The sequence below is a fragment of the Dama dama genome, chromosome 5, assembly GCF_033118175.1.
Source record: "Dama dama isolate Ldn47 chromosome 5, ASM3311817v1, whole genome shotgun sequence".
NCBI lineage: Eukaryota > Metazoa > Chordata > Mammalia > Artiodactyla > Cervidae > Dama > Dama dama.
In genome coordinates this window covers 24455402-24475190 of record NC_083685.1, presented here as the reverse complement: position 1 = coordinate 24475190, position 19789 = coordinate 24455402, and the positions used below count along the sequence as shown (strand labels likewise).

The 19789-nt window shown below is 44.6% G+C and overlaps 1 protein-coding gene across 2 annotated transcripts in view; it reads right to left on the bottom strand.

The window, feature by feature from the left end:
- Positions 1–6094: 6094 nt before the first annotated feature.
- GLT1D1 (glycosyltransferase 1 domain containing 1) overlaps positions 6095–19789 on the bottom strand; it is a 112513-nt gene continuing 98818 nt past the window's right edge. For both annotated transcript variants that reach the window (XM_061140863.1, XM_061140864.1), the window contains one exon: positions 6095–8027. In XM_061140863.1, coding sequence (XP_060996846.1) covers positions 7866–8027 — 162 coding nt within the window. In that variant the 3' untranslated portion in view covers positions 6095–7865. The remainder of the gene's footprint in view (positions 8028–19789) is intronic.

The window sequence follows — 19789 nt, the reverse complement described above, 5'->3', positions numbered from 1 at the left end:
CCCTTCTAGTATCAAAGAATTCTAACTTCCGGAAGGTGGTTCTTTGGGACACTCGTCCACCATCTTCTCAATCTGCTGGTTTTTTAAATGAAGTCACTATCTTTTGCCCCAGCATCACCCCTCTTGATAAACTGACCTGTTGTACAGTGAGCAACATGAGCCTAGACTCTGTAATACAGAGAAGAAACCCTTCTTAGCAAGCAGAAATCTAAAAAATCTTTAGACTCTGTGAGTTGTTTTTCCAACTGTTTCTAAAATGGGGGAATTTGCACCAAATACCAAGTCAGAAAGCTAGTCTCCTAGTGTTACTTGGTTCCTCATTCTCTGCCTTCTTGCAAATGCCTGGTTATTAACCTTTCTGATTTGGAGGAAATACTTAGCATATTTTTATATTAGATGCTAAAGAAGAAAATCCACTTTAAATGAAGCATGACTCTCCTAATAGCTGGGGCTTTCTAAAGATTGTAAAGAGTTCGAAGGCTTCTACTGAGAATGGCACCATGAAGTTGTTTTTTTTTTTTCTCTAAGAAGAAAGATTTTGTAATTTAGCAGAATTGTGTAATTTGGAGGGAAGATATTTCTTTCAGCCTGGATTTTTAAGGACTATTAATCAGTCTGAAGAAAGAAGTAGATTGTAAAAAATCTGTTTAAAATAGATTGTGGCCACAGATAAAGATGAAGTCATTTTTATTTTTTTCAAATTGACACCCTCCCCCCAACAGACTTTTTTTTGTATTCATTTTTAGCAGAAGTTCCTTTAAAGCCTAATACAATTCTCTTGGCAATTACCTGTAGTGCCTTGGCTGGGGTTTTCATTCTAACTTTGGAGGCATAACTGCCTTATGGATCATAATCTCACGGACTTTTATCTGATCCCTTCCTGAGTGTTGGCTGCATGCTCATTGACTATTGTAATCATCCATCCATGTCTGTGTGAATGATTGAGCTAGGACGTGACCCCTCTGATAGGGTAAGGAGTATTCATTATGGTATCCATACTAGAGAGCAGTGTCTGTCTCAACTGCTATAAGAAATACTGACTGGGGGGATTCCCCTGGCAGTCCAGTGATTAAGGCTCCATGATTCCAAAGCAGAGGATATGGTTTTGATTCCTGGTTATGTAACTGAGATCCCACATGCCACGAGTGACATGGCCAAAAAGTAATTCTTTTTTTTTAAATTTTAAAAAAGAAAGAAATACTGACCAAAGATATGGAAACCACTTGAGTGTCCATCTATAGACAAATGGATAAAGACGTGATACATATATGCAATGGACTTCAGTCACTCAGTAGTGTCCGACTCTTTGCGACCCCATGAATCGCAGCACGCCAGGCCTCCCTGTCCATCACCAACTCATGCAATGGACTACTACTCTCTAAAAGAGTGAAACGTCACCGTTGGCAACAACATGGATGGACTTGGAGGGCATTAGGCTAAGCAAAATAAGTCAGAGAAAGACAAATACTTCATGATATCTTATTTTTTACTAAATTTTTGTTTTGTCTCAGTCAAACTGACTCATGGACCATTTCAGAAACTATTTCTATTTTCCAAGGCCTTCCAACATGAGCACTGCCATGCTTACTCATTTAGGGGAACCAGGAGAACAACCAGTGGAAAGACTAGGATTACATATCGAGTCAATACATTTCATTTTATTATGTCTTCCAGGACTGTGTCTCACCTCACACAAAGACACATTGTAGGAGATTCAGATGGAGACTCGTACTCAGGGTTTGAGGTGATAATCAATATATGGCCCCAGCTGAGGGTTTGTATACAAATGAGATCTTGGGAAGAAAAGGTGAACTGTGTTGGGATGGCCTTCAAAGCTTAACCAAAACCTTGTAGGAAACACTTTTCTTGGCATTAAAAGGTCTTCAGTGATTAGTAAGACCACAGAATTTAAAACCAGTTTTTCACAATGGCTACTGTACTGCAAGCTGTCCCAAATAGGCATTTTCCCTCCTCTCTATTTATTTATTGTTTCATATTTATTTATTTGGCTGTGTTGAATCTTAGTTATGGCACACAGGATCTTCACCGCAAAGTGCGGTATCTTTCACTGCAGCCTGGGGGTTTCTCTGTAAATACAGTACACAGGCTCAGTAGTTGCAGCACATGAGCTTTTGCCCCCTGGCATGTGGGATCTTTGTTCCTCCACCAGGGAGTGAACTTGTGCCCCTGCACTGGAAGATGGATTTTTTTAAAATTTATTTATTTTTAATTGAAGGATAATTGCTTTACAATATTGTGTTAGTTTCTGCCATACATCAGCATGAATCAGCCATGGTATACACATAGGTATACACATGACCTATACACATAGCTATACACACGACCCCTCACTCGTAAACTTCCCTCCCACTTCCCACCCCACCCTATCCGACCCCCCTAAGATGTCACAGAGCACTGGGTTGAGCTCCTGAGTCATGCAGCAAATTCCCATTGACTATCTACTTTAAATACGGTAGTGTATATGTTTCCATGTGAGTCTCTCCTTTCATCCCACCCTCTCCTTCCTCCCCCAGACTCCCGTCCATAGGTCTGTTCTCTATGTCTGCATCTTCGTTGTGCTAAGTCGGTTCAGTTGTGTCTGACTGTGCGACCCCATGGACTGCAGCCTGCCAGGCTCCTCTGTCCATGGGATTCTCTAGGCAAGAATACTGTAGTGGGTTGGTGTGCCCTTCTCCAGGGGATCTTCCCGAGCCAGGGATGAAACCCGCGTCTCTTATGTCTCCTGCATTGGCAGGTGGGTTCTTTACCACTTGCGTCACTTGGGATGCCCATTTGCTGCCCTTCAAACTAGGTTAATCAGTACCATCTTTCTAGATGGAAGGTGGATTCTTAACCACTGCACCACCAGGGAAGTCCCTCTTTCTTTTTAAAAAACTTTAAATATTTCACTCCACTCTCATCTTGTTTTCTGGTTCCATAGAAGTCAGATATAATTCTTATAAATTTTTTCCTCTCTACATAAGTGGGGGTTTTTTCCCCCTGTGACTTCTTTCAAGGTATTTTTTTTCTTTATCTTTGACCTTCTGTAGTTTGAATGTGTTAAGCTTACATGTATATTTTTCTTGCACTTATCTTTCTTGATGATTCTGAGTTTACTGAATCTGTGGTTTGGTGTCTGACCTTGATCTTGGAGAACTATCGGAGTTATTGTTTCAAATATTTCTTCTGTTTCTCTCTTTTCCTTCTGGCATTCTCATTATGCATGTTACACTTTTTGAAATTGCCCCATAGCTCTAGGACAGTCTGCTCTGGTTGTTCATCCCCTTCTCTTTTGATTGTAGATCATTGTTTTGTTTTGTTTTTTTAAACTTTATTTATTTATTTGGCTGCCCTGAGTCTTAGTTGCAGCGTGTGGGATCTAGTTCCCGAACCAGGATCGAACCTGAACCCCCTACATTGGGAGCACAGAGTCTTAGTCATTGGACCACCAGGGAAGTCTCAATAATAGACCCTTGGTTTTTACCTGGGCACACAGTTGCTGGGAGAAAAGACTGAAATGCTAAGCTTCCCTTAAAATGGGATGTGGGCACAGTATATAACTAGAAACAGGAATTTTCCTGAAAGGGAAGGGATAAATCTTTGCTCCCACTTTCCATCTTCCTGCAGCTTGGAATTCAGGCATGATGGCAGTGCTTGGGCAGCCACCTTACACTATGGGGGTGGAGATGAACACCTACTGAGGATGGAAGGTCCCTGACCCTGGGAAGCACAATCTGAGCTGAACTACTCTCTTTACTTGATAGATAAAAATATATTTATCTTCTGCTTAAGCCACTATTATTTTGGATTTTCTGTCAGTCATACCCAAATGTTAATTCTAAATAATACCCTTCCACTCCACATACCCAGGATAGAGTTGGCCCCTCTTAATGATGGTTCCACATTCAACATGTTTAAATGTCAACACAGTGTAAGTCAGCTAAAAAGTGAAATAGCAAACCTTGCAGAAGATGCAATATTTTCCTGAAATGGATGAAATGGATGCTGGAAAATCACCTAAAACCCAGGCAAAGGAGGCTCTGGCAGGATGGAACCAGGTAACGAGTGACTTAAGGATGATGACAGGGCAGACACTGCAAAAGAAAACCACAACATCAAAGGAAGAAAAGAAGCTCAGAGGAATATTGATGAAGTCCCAGTGGATGGGTTTTGTTTATTTGTTTGTGTGAAATATTTCTTGGCACTGCGCTGAGAGTTTCAATTCTATCTGCAGAAATAAATCTTAGTAAACATTAGACAAATGTACTCTATGTTCTTAATGTTGGGATTCAGTTTTTGAATACAAAGTCACAAACACCCTTTACTTCAATGGTCCTTGTTTTCCCTGAAATTCTGGTCCGTATTCAAGCAGATGTTTTCAGTCAGTCCTTGTCCCTTGTGGCTGCACATTGGATCAGGGAAACTTCGGGCCTGGGTGCCTCCACCCCCAAGACTCTGATGTAATCAGTCTGAGAGGCAGCCCAAGCATCAGGAGTTTTCAAAGTGAAACGGGGGATTTCTCTGGTGGTCCAGTGGTTAAGAATCTGCCTGCCAATGCAGGGGACACAGGTTCGGTCCCTGCCCTGGAAAGATTCTACATTCTGCGGGGCAACTCAGCCCATGCACTGCAACTATTGAGTCTGTGCTCTCGAGCCTGGGAGCCACAGCTATTAAAGCCCGCATGCCCTAGAGTCTGTGCTCCGCAGTAAGAGAAGCCATCACAATGAGAAGCCCACACACGGCAACTAGAGTAGCCCACACTCTGCAACTAGAGAAAAGCCCGCGCAGCAATAGCCAAAAATAAATAAATAAATGAAATTACTTTTAAAAATTAAATTAAATTAAAAATAAAAGCTAAAGCTGGGGAACTGCTGCTTTTACTACCTGGCCTCCCTGGTGAGGACTGGCTTTGGCTGGGGAGGACTTCCTGTGTGTCATTCCCACATCAGGCTCCTGACTCTCCAAGAGGAGACAGGGTCAGAAAGGGGAAGGGAGGTGGGAAGGTGTGGTATGGGAGATGTATGTGAAAGGGGGAGGGGAGAGAGGTGGGAGGAGGAAGAGGACAAGAGCTGGCTCTCTCCATCTCCTAACAGGCTGCAATTAACGAACTGCAAGGTCCAGCACCAGGTAACGTCTAGGGAAGAGTTTATGCAGCTGTGCCAAGTATAGTTACTGAAGATGACACAGAAATGTAACGGACACTTGAAGCCACGTGCCGGCTGAGAGTACAAATGATTTCCAAACCCCATCCCTAACTGATAGTGTGTGTTCGTCACTCTGTCGTGCTCCTCTGTCCACAGCATTCCTCAGGCAAGAATACTGGAGTGAGTGGCCATTGCCTTCTCAGGGGATCTTTCTGACCCAGGGATCGAACCCAGGTCTCCTGCATTGCAGGCGGACTCTTTAGCATCTGAGCCACAGTGAGGGAAGCCATCAGAACAGAGACCAGCTAGCGTCACATTCCAGTCAGCGGGGTGCTCAAGGCACCGTGTGGACCACCCATTCCTATCTGCATGGAGAGCCTGCACAGTCTGCCTTTGGAAACCTGAAGATACCTGATGAACCTTTCAGATCAAAACAAAACTATCCTATTTAACTTCATTGCAAAAAGTGTGGGGAAGGGGTGCGGAGAGCTCTTCTGGCAGAAGCGGTGAGCGCCAGCCAGCTCATCACACCAATTGCAAGTCAGGTACGAGCAGTGCCTCTTTGCTAAAGAACACCGTGCTGCGTTAAATGCAATTTCCCTCTGCATGTGAAGGTTACAGTATCTTAGTTCTATCTGGAAATTGACTCATTGAGTCATCCAAACCTGTACATCAGCAAATTGGAAACTATATGCAAAATGTTTAAACATAAAGTTAACAGAGTATGAAACTGAGAGCAGCTAGAACATTTACAGAAAAACATTCTTTTTACATCTATACTTTGGTATTAAAATAGCAATTGCATCTTAAACCCCTCTTAATGAGATGCGTCAATGGACTAACATCTGCTTTTAAAGTGCAAGAACTGGAGGGTGGGGTGGGTCTGGTTCTTGCTGAACCAGGCTCACAAAAGGAACACACAGGGACTCTTGCTGGACAGCGGACGGTGACACTTTATTCATTTAAAAACATGCCCTTCCCCAAAGGGCATGAGGCATGTGTGTATGTTTCTATAAAGAGATGGATGAACAACAACACTGAGGTTCAGTGGAGCCAAGCACATACAATATCCTTCAACCAGGATGAGAGCAGAGACTCCCAATGACCAGTATTTGATCAACAGCAGCATCCCTGGTCAATGCCCAGGACAACACTTGGCCTTTTCTTAGGTTGGCATCACTGATTCCAGATTCAGATGGATCTGTCCACTAGGGGTTTGGACTCTGTTTCTCCCTTCCTCTCTTCTCTATGGCCACAGGGGAGCCCCAACTCTTATGACCCTCAGATGCCACCAAAAAAAAAAAAAAGAGGAGGAGGATGGTGATGGGTATTGTTAGAGAATCCTGGGGATGAGGAGCAGGTTTACCCGATAACTGCCTTTGGGAAGGTACTCTGTTGTGAGATTGAGGCGTAGAATTAAACTGGAAATGACATGGGACAGAATCTATAAATATGCTGTTCTCATCTCCATGTCATCAGCACCAGAGTTTAAGGTGTTCAGTCAGAGCCTTCCTCTTTTAGGTTTGGCTGTTTATTAAATAGGATGGTTGGAAAGAAAAAAGCCCAAGATGTTGTGAAGTTTGAAACAAAGATGGCTTGGGTCTTCCTGCCCCCTCCAGGGTCTGCAGGCATCAGAACAAGCCCTAAGGAAACACTTCCTTGGATGGACTCAGATCTGGCTTCATCTCCTCCTTTGGATCCTGTGGCTTCCAACTTTACACAAGAAACGGAGCATGTCACCCCCAGTCATCATGGAATGTCCACTGGAAAGAGGGGGTTTCAGGATCCAACAGAGGCAAATGCCGCCACCAAGGAAAAGAAGCACTGGGTTTGGGGGTGCCCCTGGTGTGGTCAGGGTGTCCTTACAGTGATGGCGACACTTGGTTAAACTCGCCCCGTGCTGGATGAGGTCACTGGGACCCACGTGCCGGTCCTGAGATGGGCTGGAGGCTGGTGACTTCATCTCCACTCACTGCTGGGTCTCTGAAGCTGAGTGCCTGACGCTGAACCCAGAGTCAGTCCCAGCATCTTGCAGGCCATGGGTGATGCGGCCTTAGTGCCAACTGATTTTCCACCCCAATTTGACCAGAGGTAGGTGGAGCCTAGAGGGTGGGGGAGTGGGGGTGGTGCTGCCTGCTTGTCTGAAGAGGTCCTGGCTATCTTACAGTTACACGACTGATCACACACAGCCATGCTTCTGGTGTTCAGGGAAGCAAACCTGCAGAGCCTGGGGGCACAGCCAGACATCTGTCAGCTCCAGATTGGCTGCAGGGTCTGTACCATGTCAAAAATTGCTGCCAGGACCCCTCTCAGCTGATGTGTCTGATGTTTGCTTTTGCTCCTTGAGCAGGCAGGGATGGGCTGCAGGTCATCAGAAGACAGGAGAGCGATGTCTACCCTGTGAGGGCTTACAAAATAAGTCCTTGTTGTCCCTAGGAACGTCCTAAAGCAGCTACTCCAACTCTCTCTCTGACTCCCCTTAAAACCAGTGGCCCTGCCCCCACCCCATTGAGGACTGCATCTCCATGAGGTATGATCCGGAAGCACATCTGGGATGTTACTTGGAAGCACAGAGAGGTTTTGGATGAATTGTCTTATGACTGATAGATCTACGACTCCAGTGAACCAGGCTTGGTTTGTACTGGCCAGGTCCCCTGCCCAGAGCTCTGTCCAAGGGTATCCGCCCACGGCTGAGCGTCTCACAGCATCAGACAGGTACTCTTAGTCCCCAGTGTTTCTCTCCAGTGTCCTGACCAGCTGCCTGTAGGTCTGTCTCTCCTCCTGCCACGAATGATACTTTCTCACATACTCCCTTCCGTTGGCCACGATTTTTTTTTCCAATGCCGGATCGCTCACCAGTCTCTTTGCCAGATGAACAAACTCCTGCAAAGAAGGAGGTGGAGGAGAAAGAGAGGTAAGTAATTGGTGAAATGGGGGATGCAAACACATCTGAAAGCCCAGGTCGGCCTTTGCTCCCGGTCCCTCTTGCCCACCTCCCTTATTCTGGAGAAAAAATAGCCCTTCAGAGGAATGCAAGTTAGTGCAAACATTGGGACTGAGTAAGAAATTACATACACAAACCACACACACACACACACACACACGCGCGCGCGCGCGCGCGCTAGGGTGAACATCGTAGAAAAATACTGAAGCCATCAATTATGCTTCCTCCATCTTTCTTTTCTCGATTACCCAAACTTGCTGTTTCTTATAGTAACTGAGTCCCTACGGTGACTCTTAGATCCACAATTTCTCCCCTCCTTTGTACTCAGCTGGGAGATGAAGTCAGGTCTTACTCCAGGATCTGAGTTCCTATATTGTAGACAATAGTACCTCTGCCCAGTTTTGTTTTGTTTTGTTTTTTCATTATATTCCTTCATCTTTCCTGCGCACAGAGCATGTCTTCAAATCATGGACATCATCTGACGGAGTGGAAAAGGTCAGGCTTCTACTGGCCCAGATCTGGGTGCAAATCCTCTTTGAAACATGTAACTTAGCTATGCAGCTTTGGGCAAGCTAGTTAACCTCTCTGAGTCCCACGCTGATCATCTCCCAAGGGGCAGTGGGCATGTGACAGATAAGCCCTGCCCTGCCCCTGACTCCATAGGGGAGAGGGGATTAAACCAGCCTCAATTTTCTAGACTTTGCTTCTGGTGCTCGGCTTCAGAGTGAAGAAGTCTACATTGCTCTATGTTTACCCATACTTTTTGTAGACACTGATATAATGAGAAAGTGGCCACCTCCTTTAATAATTAAAAATAATTTTTTTTTGTTTGGAGTTCACTGTGAGCAGGTGGGATCTCAGTTCCCTGACCAGGGATCAAACCTGCACTCCCTGGATTTGAAGCACAAAGTCTTAACCAGTGGACTGCCAGAGAAGTCCCCAAGTGCACGCTTAGTTGCTCAGTTGTGTCTGACTCTTTGCAACCTCATGGACTGTAGCCCACCAGGCTCCTCTGTCCATGTCCAGGCAAGAATACTGAAGTGGGTTGCCATTCCCTTCTCCAGGGGATCTTCCCAACCCAGGGATTGAACCCAGGTCTTCTGCCTTGTAGGCAGATTCTTTACCACCTGAGCGACCAAAGAAGCCCAAAATAAAGTAAGACTGCCAGAGAAATCCCAAAGTGGCCACTTTTTAATAAGGATTTAAAGGGTTTAAGGGTTAAGAGGTTAATCAAAACCCTTCATAACTGGAAAGAATTAGAATTGTTTTGATTGCTAAAGAGTATTCAGAGAGAGGAAGGGAATATACATTATTTATTATGCTTGCACATAAGTCAAGGCAGTGCTCATAAGCCATGAGGCCTGCATTTAAATTCACACCCTACCATTTTCTGGTTGGGTTGGTTGTTTTTTTGATACTGAGATGCATGAGCTATTTGTATATTTTGGAGAATAATCCCTTGTCAGTTAAAGAAAGTGAAAGTGAAACCAACTCTTTGCAACCCCATGGACTGTAACCCACCAGATTCCTCCATCCATGGGATTTTCCAGGCAAGAATACTGGAGTGGGTTGCCATTTCCTTCTCCCGGAGATCTTCCCAACCCAGGGATTGAACCTGGGTCTCCCACATTGTAGGCAGACACTTTCTAATGTCTGAGCCATCAGTTAACTTGCTTGCAAATATTTTCTCCCATTCAAAGAGTTGTCTTTTCATCTTATGCTTCCTTTGCTGTGCAAAAGTCTTTAAGTTTAATTTGGTCCCATTTGTTTAATTTTTTTTTTTTATTTTCATTACTCTAGGAGGTGGGTCAAAAAAAGATTGTGTTGTAATTTATGTCCAAGAGGAGATGGATAAAGAAGATGTGGTACATATACACAATGGAATATTCCTCAGCCCTAAAAAGGAACAAAACGGTGCCATTTGCAGAGATGTGGATGGACCCAGAGGCTATCATACAGAATGAAGTAAGTCAGAAAGAGAAAAACAAGTATCATATAATATAATGTGTATGTGGAATCTAGAAAAATTATACAGATGAACCTATCTGCAAAGCAGGAATAGAGTCACAGATGTTCAGGACAAATGTATGGATACCAAGTGGGAGAAGAGGAGTGGGATGAATTGGGAGATTGGGATTGACATATATACCATATGTGGTTAAAATAGGTAACTAATGAGAACCTACTGTATACCCAGGGAACCGTGCACAGTGCTCTGTGGTGACCTCAATGGGAAGGAAATCCAAAAGAGAGGCGATGTGTGTAAACATATAGCTGATGCCCTTCGCCGTACAGCAGAAACTAACACAACAGCGCAGAGCAACTGTACTCCAATACAAATGAATGAAAAAAAATCACAGAAATGATGCTGGATGCATTTTGTAACCTGAGCCTCAGTTTCTTCATCTTTAAAATAGGAATAATAACAGGACCCAGGGCTTCCCAGGGCGTTCAGTGGTAAAGAATCTGCCTGCCAATGCAGGAGATGTGGGTTCAATCCCTGGGTCCGGGAGATCTCCTGGAGAATGGAAAGACTCCAGTATTCTTGCCTGGAGACTCCCATGGACAGAGGAGCCTGGCAGAGCTATGATCCACGGGATGGTAAAAAGTTGGACACGACTTAGCAACTAAACAACTAAAACAAACAGTACCTGCTTTGTAGCATGTTGAGAGGATTTAATGAGTTAATACAATGAATTCAGGGCAGAGCCTAGCACAGACTTAGCTATCATTATTATTATGATTCACCAACTTGTGTAAATTCCAATAAAACAACAGAGATTAATACACAATGCTTTGCTGTTTGCAGGGAACATCCACGTACTCTCAAAATTATTGTTAATTAAACGTTGGATGATTTTTATAGCTAGCAATATAAATAGCAATATTTACAATAGAGTAGAATTATATTTTTAAGCAGTATGCATACACTTTATGGTAAATTGGTGTTCTTTTTATAATAAAAATATAACATATTTATTCTCATCTCACAGGATAACAACATCCTTATTAAAGTTATTCTAGAGTCTTATAGCTTTGGTACATTATTTTAAGATGCTGCTCGTATCTTTGATTTACCTGATACAGAGACTTTGGCTAAAACTCAACCCCCCTGCTTATGATTTCTATAGAATCTATGACCGTTTTACAACAGAGTCCTGAATGATAGAGTTTCTAGGAATAGGATGTGATAAAGCACACTGTTTATTCCTCTCTGCATGTGAGACTGAACAAAAAAAAAAAAAACCACAGACTGAAATAAAGCAAGAGAGAGTCGGGTGAGGAGTGAGAAACATCTTCGCCGCTGGCATAGAACCCTGGACACTGGCTGAAAGAAAAGAAAGAAGAAGAAAATCGCACTCTGGAATGTTGAGAGTGACTCTCTGAGGCCCTGAAATTATTTTCTTCTGGGCTGAAACAGCTCCCCCATGACAACTAAGGCAATATTCTGAACACACTCGTGCGGACAATGAGAAAAGTATGTTGACACACTCTGTCATTCACTCTGTGCAAGACGATGGCCATGGCCCTTCCATCCCTTTCATGAATGTCTCTTTGCAATAGGACCTGCCCACTCCTCCCATAAAGTGGGGAGGAGGTCTATTTCCCCATCTCCTGAATCTAGGCTGGTCCTGGAATTTGCTTTGACTAACAGACTAGGTCTGTTGTCTGACTTGCAAACAAAGCTTCAAAAGGCCCTAGAGCTCCCAACCTTGCCATCATGGGACCCTGAGGTCACCCCACAAAGAAGCCTGAGATAGCCTCCTGAAGACAAAAGACCGCTTCAACAGAGATGCCTGGCTACCATCTGCATCACAACCAGTCACTCATCCAGTGGACCAAAGAACCATGCTATAAGAGCTGTAGCAAAACTTCCGGGGTCTTCCCTGGTAGTCCAGGGGTTAGGAGTCTGCCTGCCAATGCAGGGGACACAGGTTCGATCCCTGGTGCGGGACGATCCCACATGCAGGGGAGCAACTAAGGCCATGCGCCACAACTACTGAGCCTTCACGGACAGAGCCTGCGCTCCGCAACAAGAGAAGCCATCACAGGTGAGGAGCCCAGGCACCACAACTAGAGAGTAGACCTTCTTGGCCACAACCTGAGAAAGCCCAAGGGCAGCAACAAAGACTCAGTGCAGCCAAAAGTAAATAAATAAAAAATTTCCAAAAAAATTCCAGGAAACAAGTATAAAGGCCAATGTATCATCATCCCAAACAAAGCCCCATAGTGTCTATATACCTGTCACCTGCAGAACTCACCAGAACACGCACCATCTGACTGCCAAATCCTGGTTAGGAAGGGGAGTGTTCATCACTCATGCAATGATCTAGTCTTGAAAATTATTCATGATAATAAGTTATGAGGCATTAAAGGGTGCATAGAGAAGAAGAACTAAAGAGCCTCTTGATGAAAGAGAAAGAGAAGAGTGAAAACATTGGCTTAAAACTCAACATTCAAAAAACTAAGACTGTGGCATCCAGTCCCATCACTTCATGGCAAATAGATGAGGAAACAATGGAAAGTGACAGACTTTATTTTCCTGGGCTCCAAAGTCACTGCAGATGGTGATTGCAGCCATGAAATTAAAAGACGCTTACTCCTTGAAAGAAAAGCTATGACCAATCTAGATAGCATATTAAAAAGAAGAGAAATTACTTTGCCGACAAAGGTTCATCTTGTCAAAGCTATAGGTTTTCTAGTAGCCATGTATGGATGTGAGAGTTGAACTATAAAGAAAGCTGAGTGCCAAAGAACTGATGCTTTTGAACTGTGGTGTTGGAGAAGACTCTTGAGAGTCCCTTGGACTGCAAGGAGACCAAACTAGTCCATCCTAAAGGAAATTAGTCCTGAATATTCATTGGAAGGACTGATGCTGAAGCTGAAACTCCAATACTTTGGCCACCTGATGGGAAGAACTGACTCATTGGAAAAGACCCTGATGCTGGGAAGGCCTGAAGCAGGAGGAGAAGGGGACAACAGAGGATGAGATGGTTGGATGGCATCACCGACTCGATGGACATGAGTTTGGGCAAGCTCCAGGAGTTGGTGATGGACAGGGAAGCCTGGCATGCTGCAGTCCATGGGGTCACAGAGTCGGACACGACTGAGCAACTGAACTGTAACTGTAACACTAAAACAAGTAAAAGAAAATAGAAACCAAGTATCAGGATCCCACATCTTAAAATCAGAGTTGGAAACTCAGGTGCCTGCCTCCTGGGCCCTGGCAGGGAAGTCAAACCCCAGCTGCCTGGGTGAATAGAGGCCTCTGCTTGTCTCCACATTTCCTATGATCTTCAAGAGAAGTCAAAATTCCGAGTATTTATGTAAAAGCACTCCATGTTAAATATCAACAGCTAATTCAAAATCTTAAGTATACAGCAAAACTAAACAAAACATGTTTGCAGACTAGATCCACCCCAGGATCAGCAGTGTGCAAACTCTGGCATAGGTTATAAGTTTCAAAAGTTCTTTAAAAAAATCATGCAAATGAGTAGAGTTTTGCTTTCATAATTATTCAATTAGTTATTGACCATTTTCAGAGTTTTCTTCCTTGCTGAGTGGTGGAAAAACTCGTGGAAAAACTTCTCACTGAGAAACAAGTCAGAGAGAGGACAATAAATACTGTATGTTAAAAGTTACAAGTGGAATATAAAAAAATAAAACGAAGGAATGAATATAACAAAACAGACTCACAGAGACCAAACCAGTGGTAACCAGAGAGGAGAGGTAAATGGGGAGAGGAGAGATAGAAGTATGGGATTAACAGGTACAAGGTGTTACAAAATAAACAAGCTGCAAGGATACATTATACAGCACGGGAAATAAAGCCAATATTTTATAGTAATTTTAAATAGAATATAATGTGTAAAAATAATGAATCACTACATTGTACACTTGAGACTAATGTAATATTTTAAATCAACTGTATTTCAATTAATTTTTTTTTCCTCACTGAATCCTTTCAACCTGCCTTGTTGCCCTGAGGCAACAACCAGATCCAGGGCACCAGAAGCTGTCCATTTCACAGGATGGATAGTTAGACCTCTGTTGGGAGCCTTCAGGTAACCATGTCAGCTGAAAGCCACGGGGCAGAGGGAAACCCCTCAACAGGAAACAAATGACCCATGCAGGAGAGAACACGAGAGCTGGTAGGCTGAACATGGGATGGTTTTAAAGAACATTGCATTCTGGCAACCTTCTGTGAGTGATACATCCTAATTCTTACTGGAAGAGTGAAAGTCAATCACATAAAAACTCTGCATTTCAGGCTCAGGGTGTATGTACAATTAAACAGCCCCAAAGCCGCTTCCGCAGATGCTTTGAATACAACTCACTGATGGGAGAAATTGACAAGGAGCTTTCTGAAGACTGACAGATGTGCTGTCATTAAGATTGTGGTTTTCCCCGGGGCTTTCTTGCATGGAATCCTGCAGTTAATTAAGGTTTTGTCTGTACCTCCGGTTCTCAAACTTTGCTGTAAGATTCTGACTGGATAGGTTGGGGGTGGGGTCCAGGAATGTTGTCTTAGTCTGTTTGAGCAGAGACATCACTTTGCTGACAAAGGTCCATCCAGTCAAAGCTATGGTTTTTCCAAGTAGTCATTATGGATCTGAGAGTTGGACCATAAAGAAGGTTGAGTGCCAAAGAATTGATGCTTTTGAACTGTGGTGCTCAAGAAGACTCTTGAGAGTCCTTTGAACTGCAAGGAAATCAAACCAGTTCAAATTAAAGGAAATGAACCCTGAATATTCGTTGGAGGGACTGATGCTGAAGCTGAAGTTCCAACACTCTGGCCACCTGATGCAAAGAATTGACTCACTGGAAAAGAACCTGATGCTGGGAAAGACTGAGGGCAGGAGAAGGGGGCAACAGAGGATGAGATGTTTGGGTGGCATCATGGACTCAATGAACATGAGTTTGAGAAAACTCTGGGACACAGTGAAGGACAGGGAAGCCTGGCATGCTGCAGTCCATGGGGTCTCAAAGAATGGGACATGATTGAACAACAACAACAATAGGATACCAGAGGCTGGGGTGGGGAGCTCATAAACAGCAAACATTTACTTCGCACAGTTCTGGAGGCTGAAAGGATCTGCTTCTTGATTCATAGATGGTTGTTTTCTCACTATAATCTCCTGTGGCAGAAGGAATCAGAGATCTTTGTGGGGTCTTTTTAAAAAAATTGGTTAATTTTTGACTGCGATGGGTCTTCATTGCTGCACGCAGGCTTTCTCTAGTTGCATTGAGCAGGGCTATTCTTTGCTGCAGTGTGAGAGCTTCTCCTTGAGGTGGCTTCTCCTGTTGCCGAGCACAGGCTGTAGGCACATGTGCTTCAGGAGTTGCAGCTTGTGGGATCTAGAGAGCAAGGGCACAGTGGTTGCAGAGCATGGACTCAGCTGCCCCTTGAAATATGGAATCTTCCAAGAGCAGGGACTGAACCTGTGTCCCCTGCATTGGCAGGCAGATTCTTAATCACTGGACCACCGGGGAAGTCCATGTATGGTCCTTTTTATTAGGACTCTAACTCCATTCATGAGGACCCCACCTTCACATCCTAATGGACTATTGGAGGCCCTGCCTCCTAACACCATCACAGGAGAGGTTAGAATTTCAACATCTGGATTTGGGCATGAGTACGTGGAGGCACAAACATTTGGTCCATAATACACGTGTATTTTCTAATAGTTCTCCCCCCACCCAAGGTGATTCTGGCCTAAGATGGACCACTGTGCCTAACTTATTTTACACAAGTTTTTAGGCCTCAGAATAGATTGATCTTATTGGAAACTGCCAGTAGTGAGAATCCCACTTCAAGATCCATCTAGAAAAGTCTATTCTATTTTTCTTATGTGCAACACCATTCATTGGTCTAGTGTTAAGCTCTAGCTAAATGCCACATTTCACAATGATGGGTATGTAAACATGGCCACATAATACTCCCAACTATCTGCATATATTAGCTATTCTCTCTACTCCTGCCATTAAGTAAAGTGAGGGCCACTCATAAGAACGTACAAATAGTCTTGGAATCACTCAGCATAAACCTCCAGCCTGTGTGCGTGCTAAGTAGCTTCAGTAGTGTCCGACTCTTTTCGACTCCCTGGACTGTAGCCCGCCAGGCTCCTCTGTCCATGGGATTCTACAGGAAAGAATAGTGGAGTGGGTTGCCATGCCCTCCTCCAGGGGATCTTCCTGACCCAGGAATCATACTCGCATCTCTTATTTCTCCTGCATTGGCAGGCAGGTTCTTTACCACTAGCGCCACCTGGGAAGCCCAAACCTCCAGCTTATCTTTTTTTCATTGAAGTGTAGCTAGTTTACAATCTTGCATTCATTTCTGGTGTAAGCAAAGTGATTCAGTTATACATATATACACATATTCTTTTTTATGTACTTTTCCATTATGGCTTATTACAAGATACTGAACAAGTACTGAATCTAGTTACCTGTGTCATATAGCAAGATTTTATTGTTTATCTACTTTAGATATAGTCCTGTGGATCTGTTAATCCCAAACTCCTAATTTACCCCACCCTTTCCCCTTTGGTAACCATAAATTTGTTTACTATGTCTGTGAGTCTATTTCTGTTTCATAAAGAAGTTCATTTGTGCCATATTTTAGATTCCATATATAAGCAATATCACATGGTATTTGTCTTTGTCTGACTTAGTTTTCATTTATTATGATGATCTCTAGGTCCATCCATGTTGCTGCAAATGGCATTGTTTCAATATTTTTTATGGCTGGGTAGTATTCCATTGTATATATGTACCCACATCTTCTTCATCCATTCATCTGTTGATGGACACGTGTTGCTTTTATGTCTTGGCTATTGTGAATAGCGCTGCTATGAACGTTGGGGTACATGTATCCTTTCAAATACATGAGTGTCATGGACCACTTGGTGAGAAAGTGAACCGCTTTTCGATTCTCTTCTGTGCCTGGTTGCTGCTGTTGCTGCTAAGTCGCTTCAGTCGGGTCCAACTCTGTGTGACCCCATAGACAGCAGCCTACCAGGCTCCGCCATCCCTGGGATTCTCCAGGCAAGAACACTGCAGTGGGTTGCCATTTCCTTTTCCAGTGCATGAAAGTGAAAAGTGAAAGTGAAGTCGCTCAGTTGTGTCTGACTCTTCGCGACCCCATGGACTGCAGCCCACCAGGCTCCTCCGTCTGTGGGATTTTCCAGGCAAGAGTACTGGAATGGGGTGCCATTGTCTTCTCCGGTGCCTGGTTGAGTCAGGCAGAAAACCTCAGTGAGGTGCCAGCCTGTTCTCTAATTTCTCAACAATGACTCCTGATGTCTGTGGCCAAAAGCCTTCCAAGGGGGCCAGAATCAGGCAGAATTTGACAGAAAAAACAGGGAAAGACAGCAGTTCAGTCATACCTGGACAGCACGCGGCATAGGGTCACATCACACTTAAATAACCAAAGATAAGAGCCAACATTGATCATGTTTCAGCGTTCAGGATTTTGGGTTACGTGCATGTGCACCCAGTTGCCTCAGTCGTATTCAAATCTTTGAAACCCCATGGACTGTAGCCTGTCAGGCTCCTCTGTCTATGGAGATTCTCCAGGCAAGAATACTGGAGTGGGTTGTCATGCCCTCCTCCGGGGCATCTTCCTGGCCCAGGGATTGAACCCTTGTCTCCTGTGCCTAATGCATTGAAGGCAATTTCTTTACCTACTGAGCTACCTGTGAAGCCCAATAAGATGCTTAAGTACCCTTTTATTAGCATATACCCTCCAGTAGGTCTAAGACAGAGCCCCGTAAACAACAACACGATGAAACTTCCAACTCAAACTATGAATAGTCCCACGCAGTAGGACAAACAAAGCCACAAATGACTTCACATCAGCTCAGATACGAGTTTGCTGCCAAGGGAGTTTTGGCACCCAATTGACTAAAAGTAAAATTGTTTTTTCAAGTCTTTTTAGGATTTTGGAATTGCAGAAAAAGGGCACGGACACTGTGCTATGACTACAACTCCTTTCACAGAAACAAGGGGCACAGAGAGGTCCAGGAACCTGCCCAAAGTAACACAGCAAGAAGTATCAGAAACGGGAATTAACCTCAGGCCGTGCGGCCCCAGAGCCAAGGCTGCTTCACAGCAGGATGGAGTAAGTCCACAAAGCTATCGCATGGATCCACGGGACTTGGGACCTACTGATGAAGCTAAAGGCAAGGATGGTGGACATTCTCTCTCTCTCTCTTGCCTCCCAGATTCCTCTCAGAGCATCAGCTCCAATATTCAAGCTGGCAGAACATTGCCCGTGCTATGCTGGCAGCTCCGGAGGCAGGGAAGAGGAGGATGGCAGGAAGGGAAGGGAAGAAAATGAGGAACGGCTTTGGAGAGAAGAGGTGTACTCGGGAGATGGTTCTGGTGGACATGTTACCAACAGTTGAACGTCAGAGGGAAAGAGCAAAACCCCGAAGAAAGGTGCAAGTAAGTCTGCAATTAAGTCATCCTGGTCATGCTTTGGGGAGATGCCATGAGCATGACATTGACAGTGTCACCCAAGGATCGCTGCCTTCAGCGAGGACGTGGAAAGAACCACCTAAGGAGGGACACCTCGAAGTCCAGGCAGAGCTCTGGGGCCGAGGCTGTCATCGGCTGCTTTGCAAAAAAAACAGGGAAAGACAGCAGTTCAGTCATACCTGGACAGCACGCGGCATAGGGTCACATCACACTTAAATAACCAAAGGTGGTTACCAGAAAGAGGATCCCTTTAATGCCCTGGTCTAAGCACATCTCCCACTAGTTACTGGGCACCCATCTGTGCCAGGACCATCATGAGGGGGCTGCATGAAAAAGCCAGCATGACTGCCACTCTGGGAGGCATCCAGTCTGGGGTGGGCGTGAGGGAGTGAGGCTGTGGATAACAAAAGCAAGTGCGCATGTCTGAACTTTGCAGAGGGTTATGGAGGAAAAACAGGGTGCGGGGATAGAGAATATGGGGTGGGGAATGGGGTGATAGATCGGAGGCCACCAAAAGCCTCTAGAGAAAGAGACAGTGAAGTTGAGGGGGAAGGATGCTCCTGGGGGCCTGGATGTGGGTGGAACCAGGCAGGAGAAAGGGGCAGGGAGATCAGAGCAGGGGAATGAGGGGGCTGATGGGGGCCCGGGGAACTGAGATGGGAGCTGCATTTTCTCTGCAGCCACAGGAAGTCACCCAGGGCTTTTCTACTGGAATGGATGGACAGGATCCGCATTTTTTTTTTCTTAATTTCTTTTCTTAAAGATTTATTTTATATTTTGGCCATGGTAGGTCTTCATTGCTGAACACTGGCTTTCTCTAGTTGCAGTGAGAGGGGGCTATTTAGTTGTGGTACACAGGCTTCTCATTGTGGTGGCTTCTCTTGTTGCGGAGCACAGACTCTAGGTGTGCTGGCTTCAGTAGTTGTGGCCCACGGGTTTAGTTGCTCTGCGGCATGTAGGATCTTCCCAGACCAGGGATGGAACCTATGTTCCCTGCATTGGAAGGCAGATTCTTAACCACTGGACCACCTGGAAAGTCCCAAGATCTGCATTGTATAAAGGTTCCTTTGGCGGCGAAGAGAAGAGTGCATGGGTGGAATGGTGGAGGCTGTTATAACCATCCAGACAAGACCCAGTCATGCCTCCAAAGAGTCCCGGTTGAGCAGTACTCTGGAGACAGAGCCCCCGAGAGACAGACTGAAGCAGCGCACAGATCCAG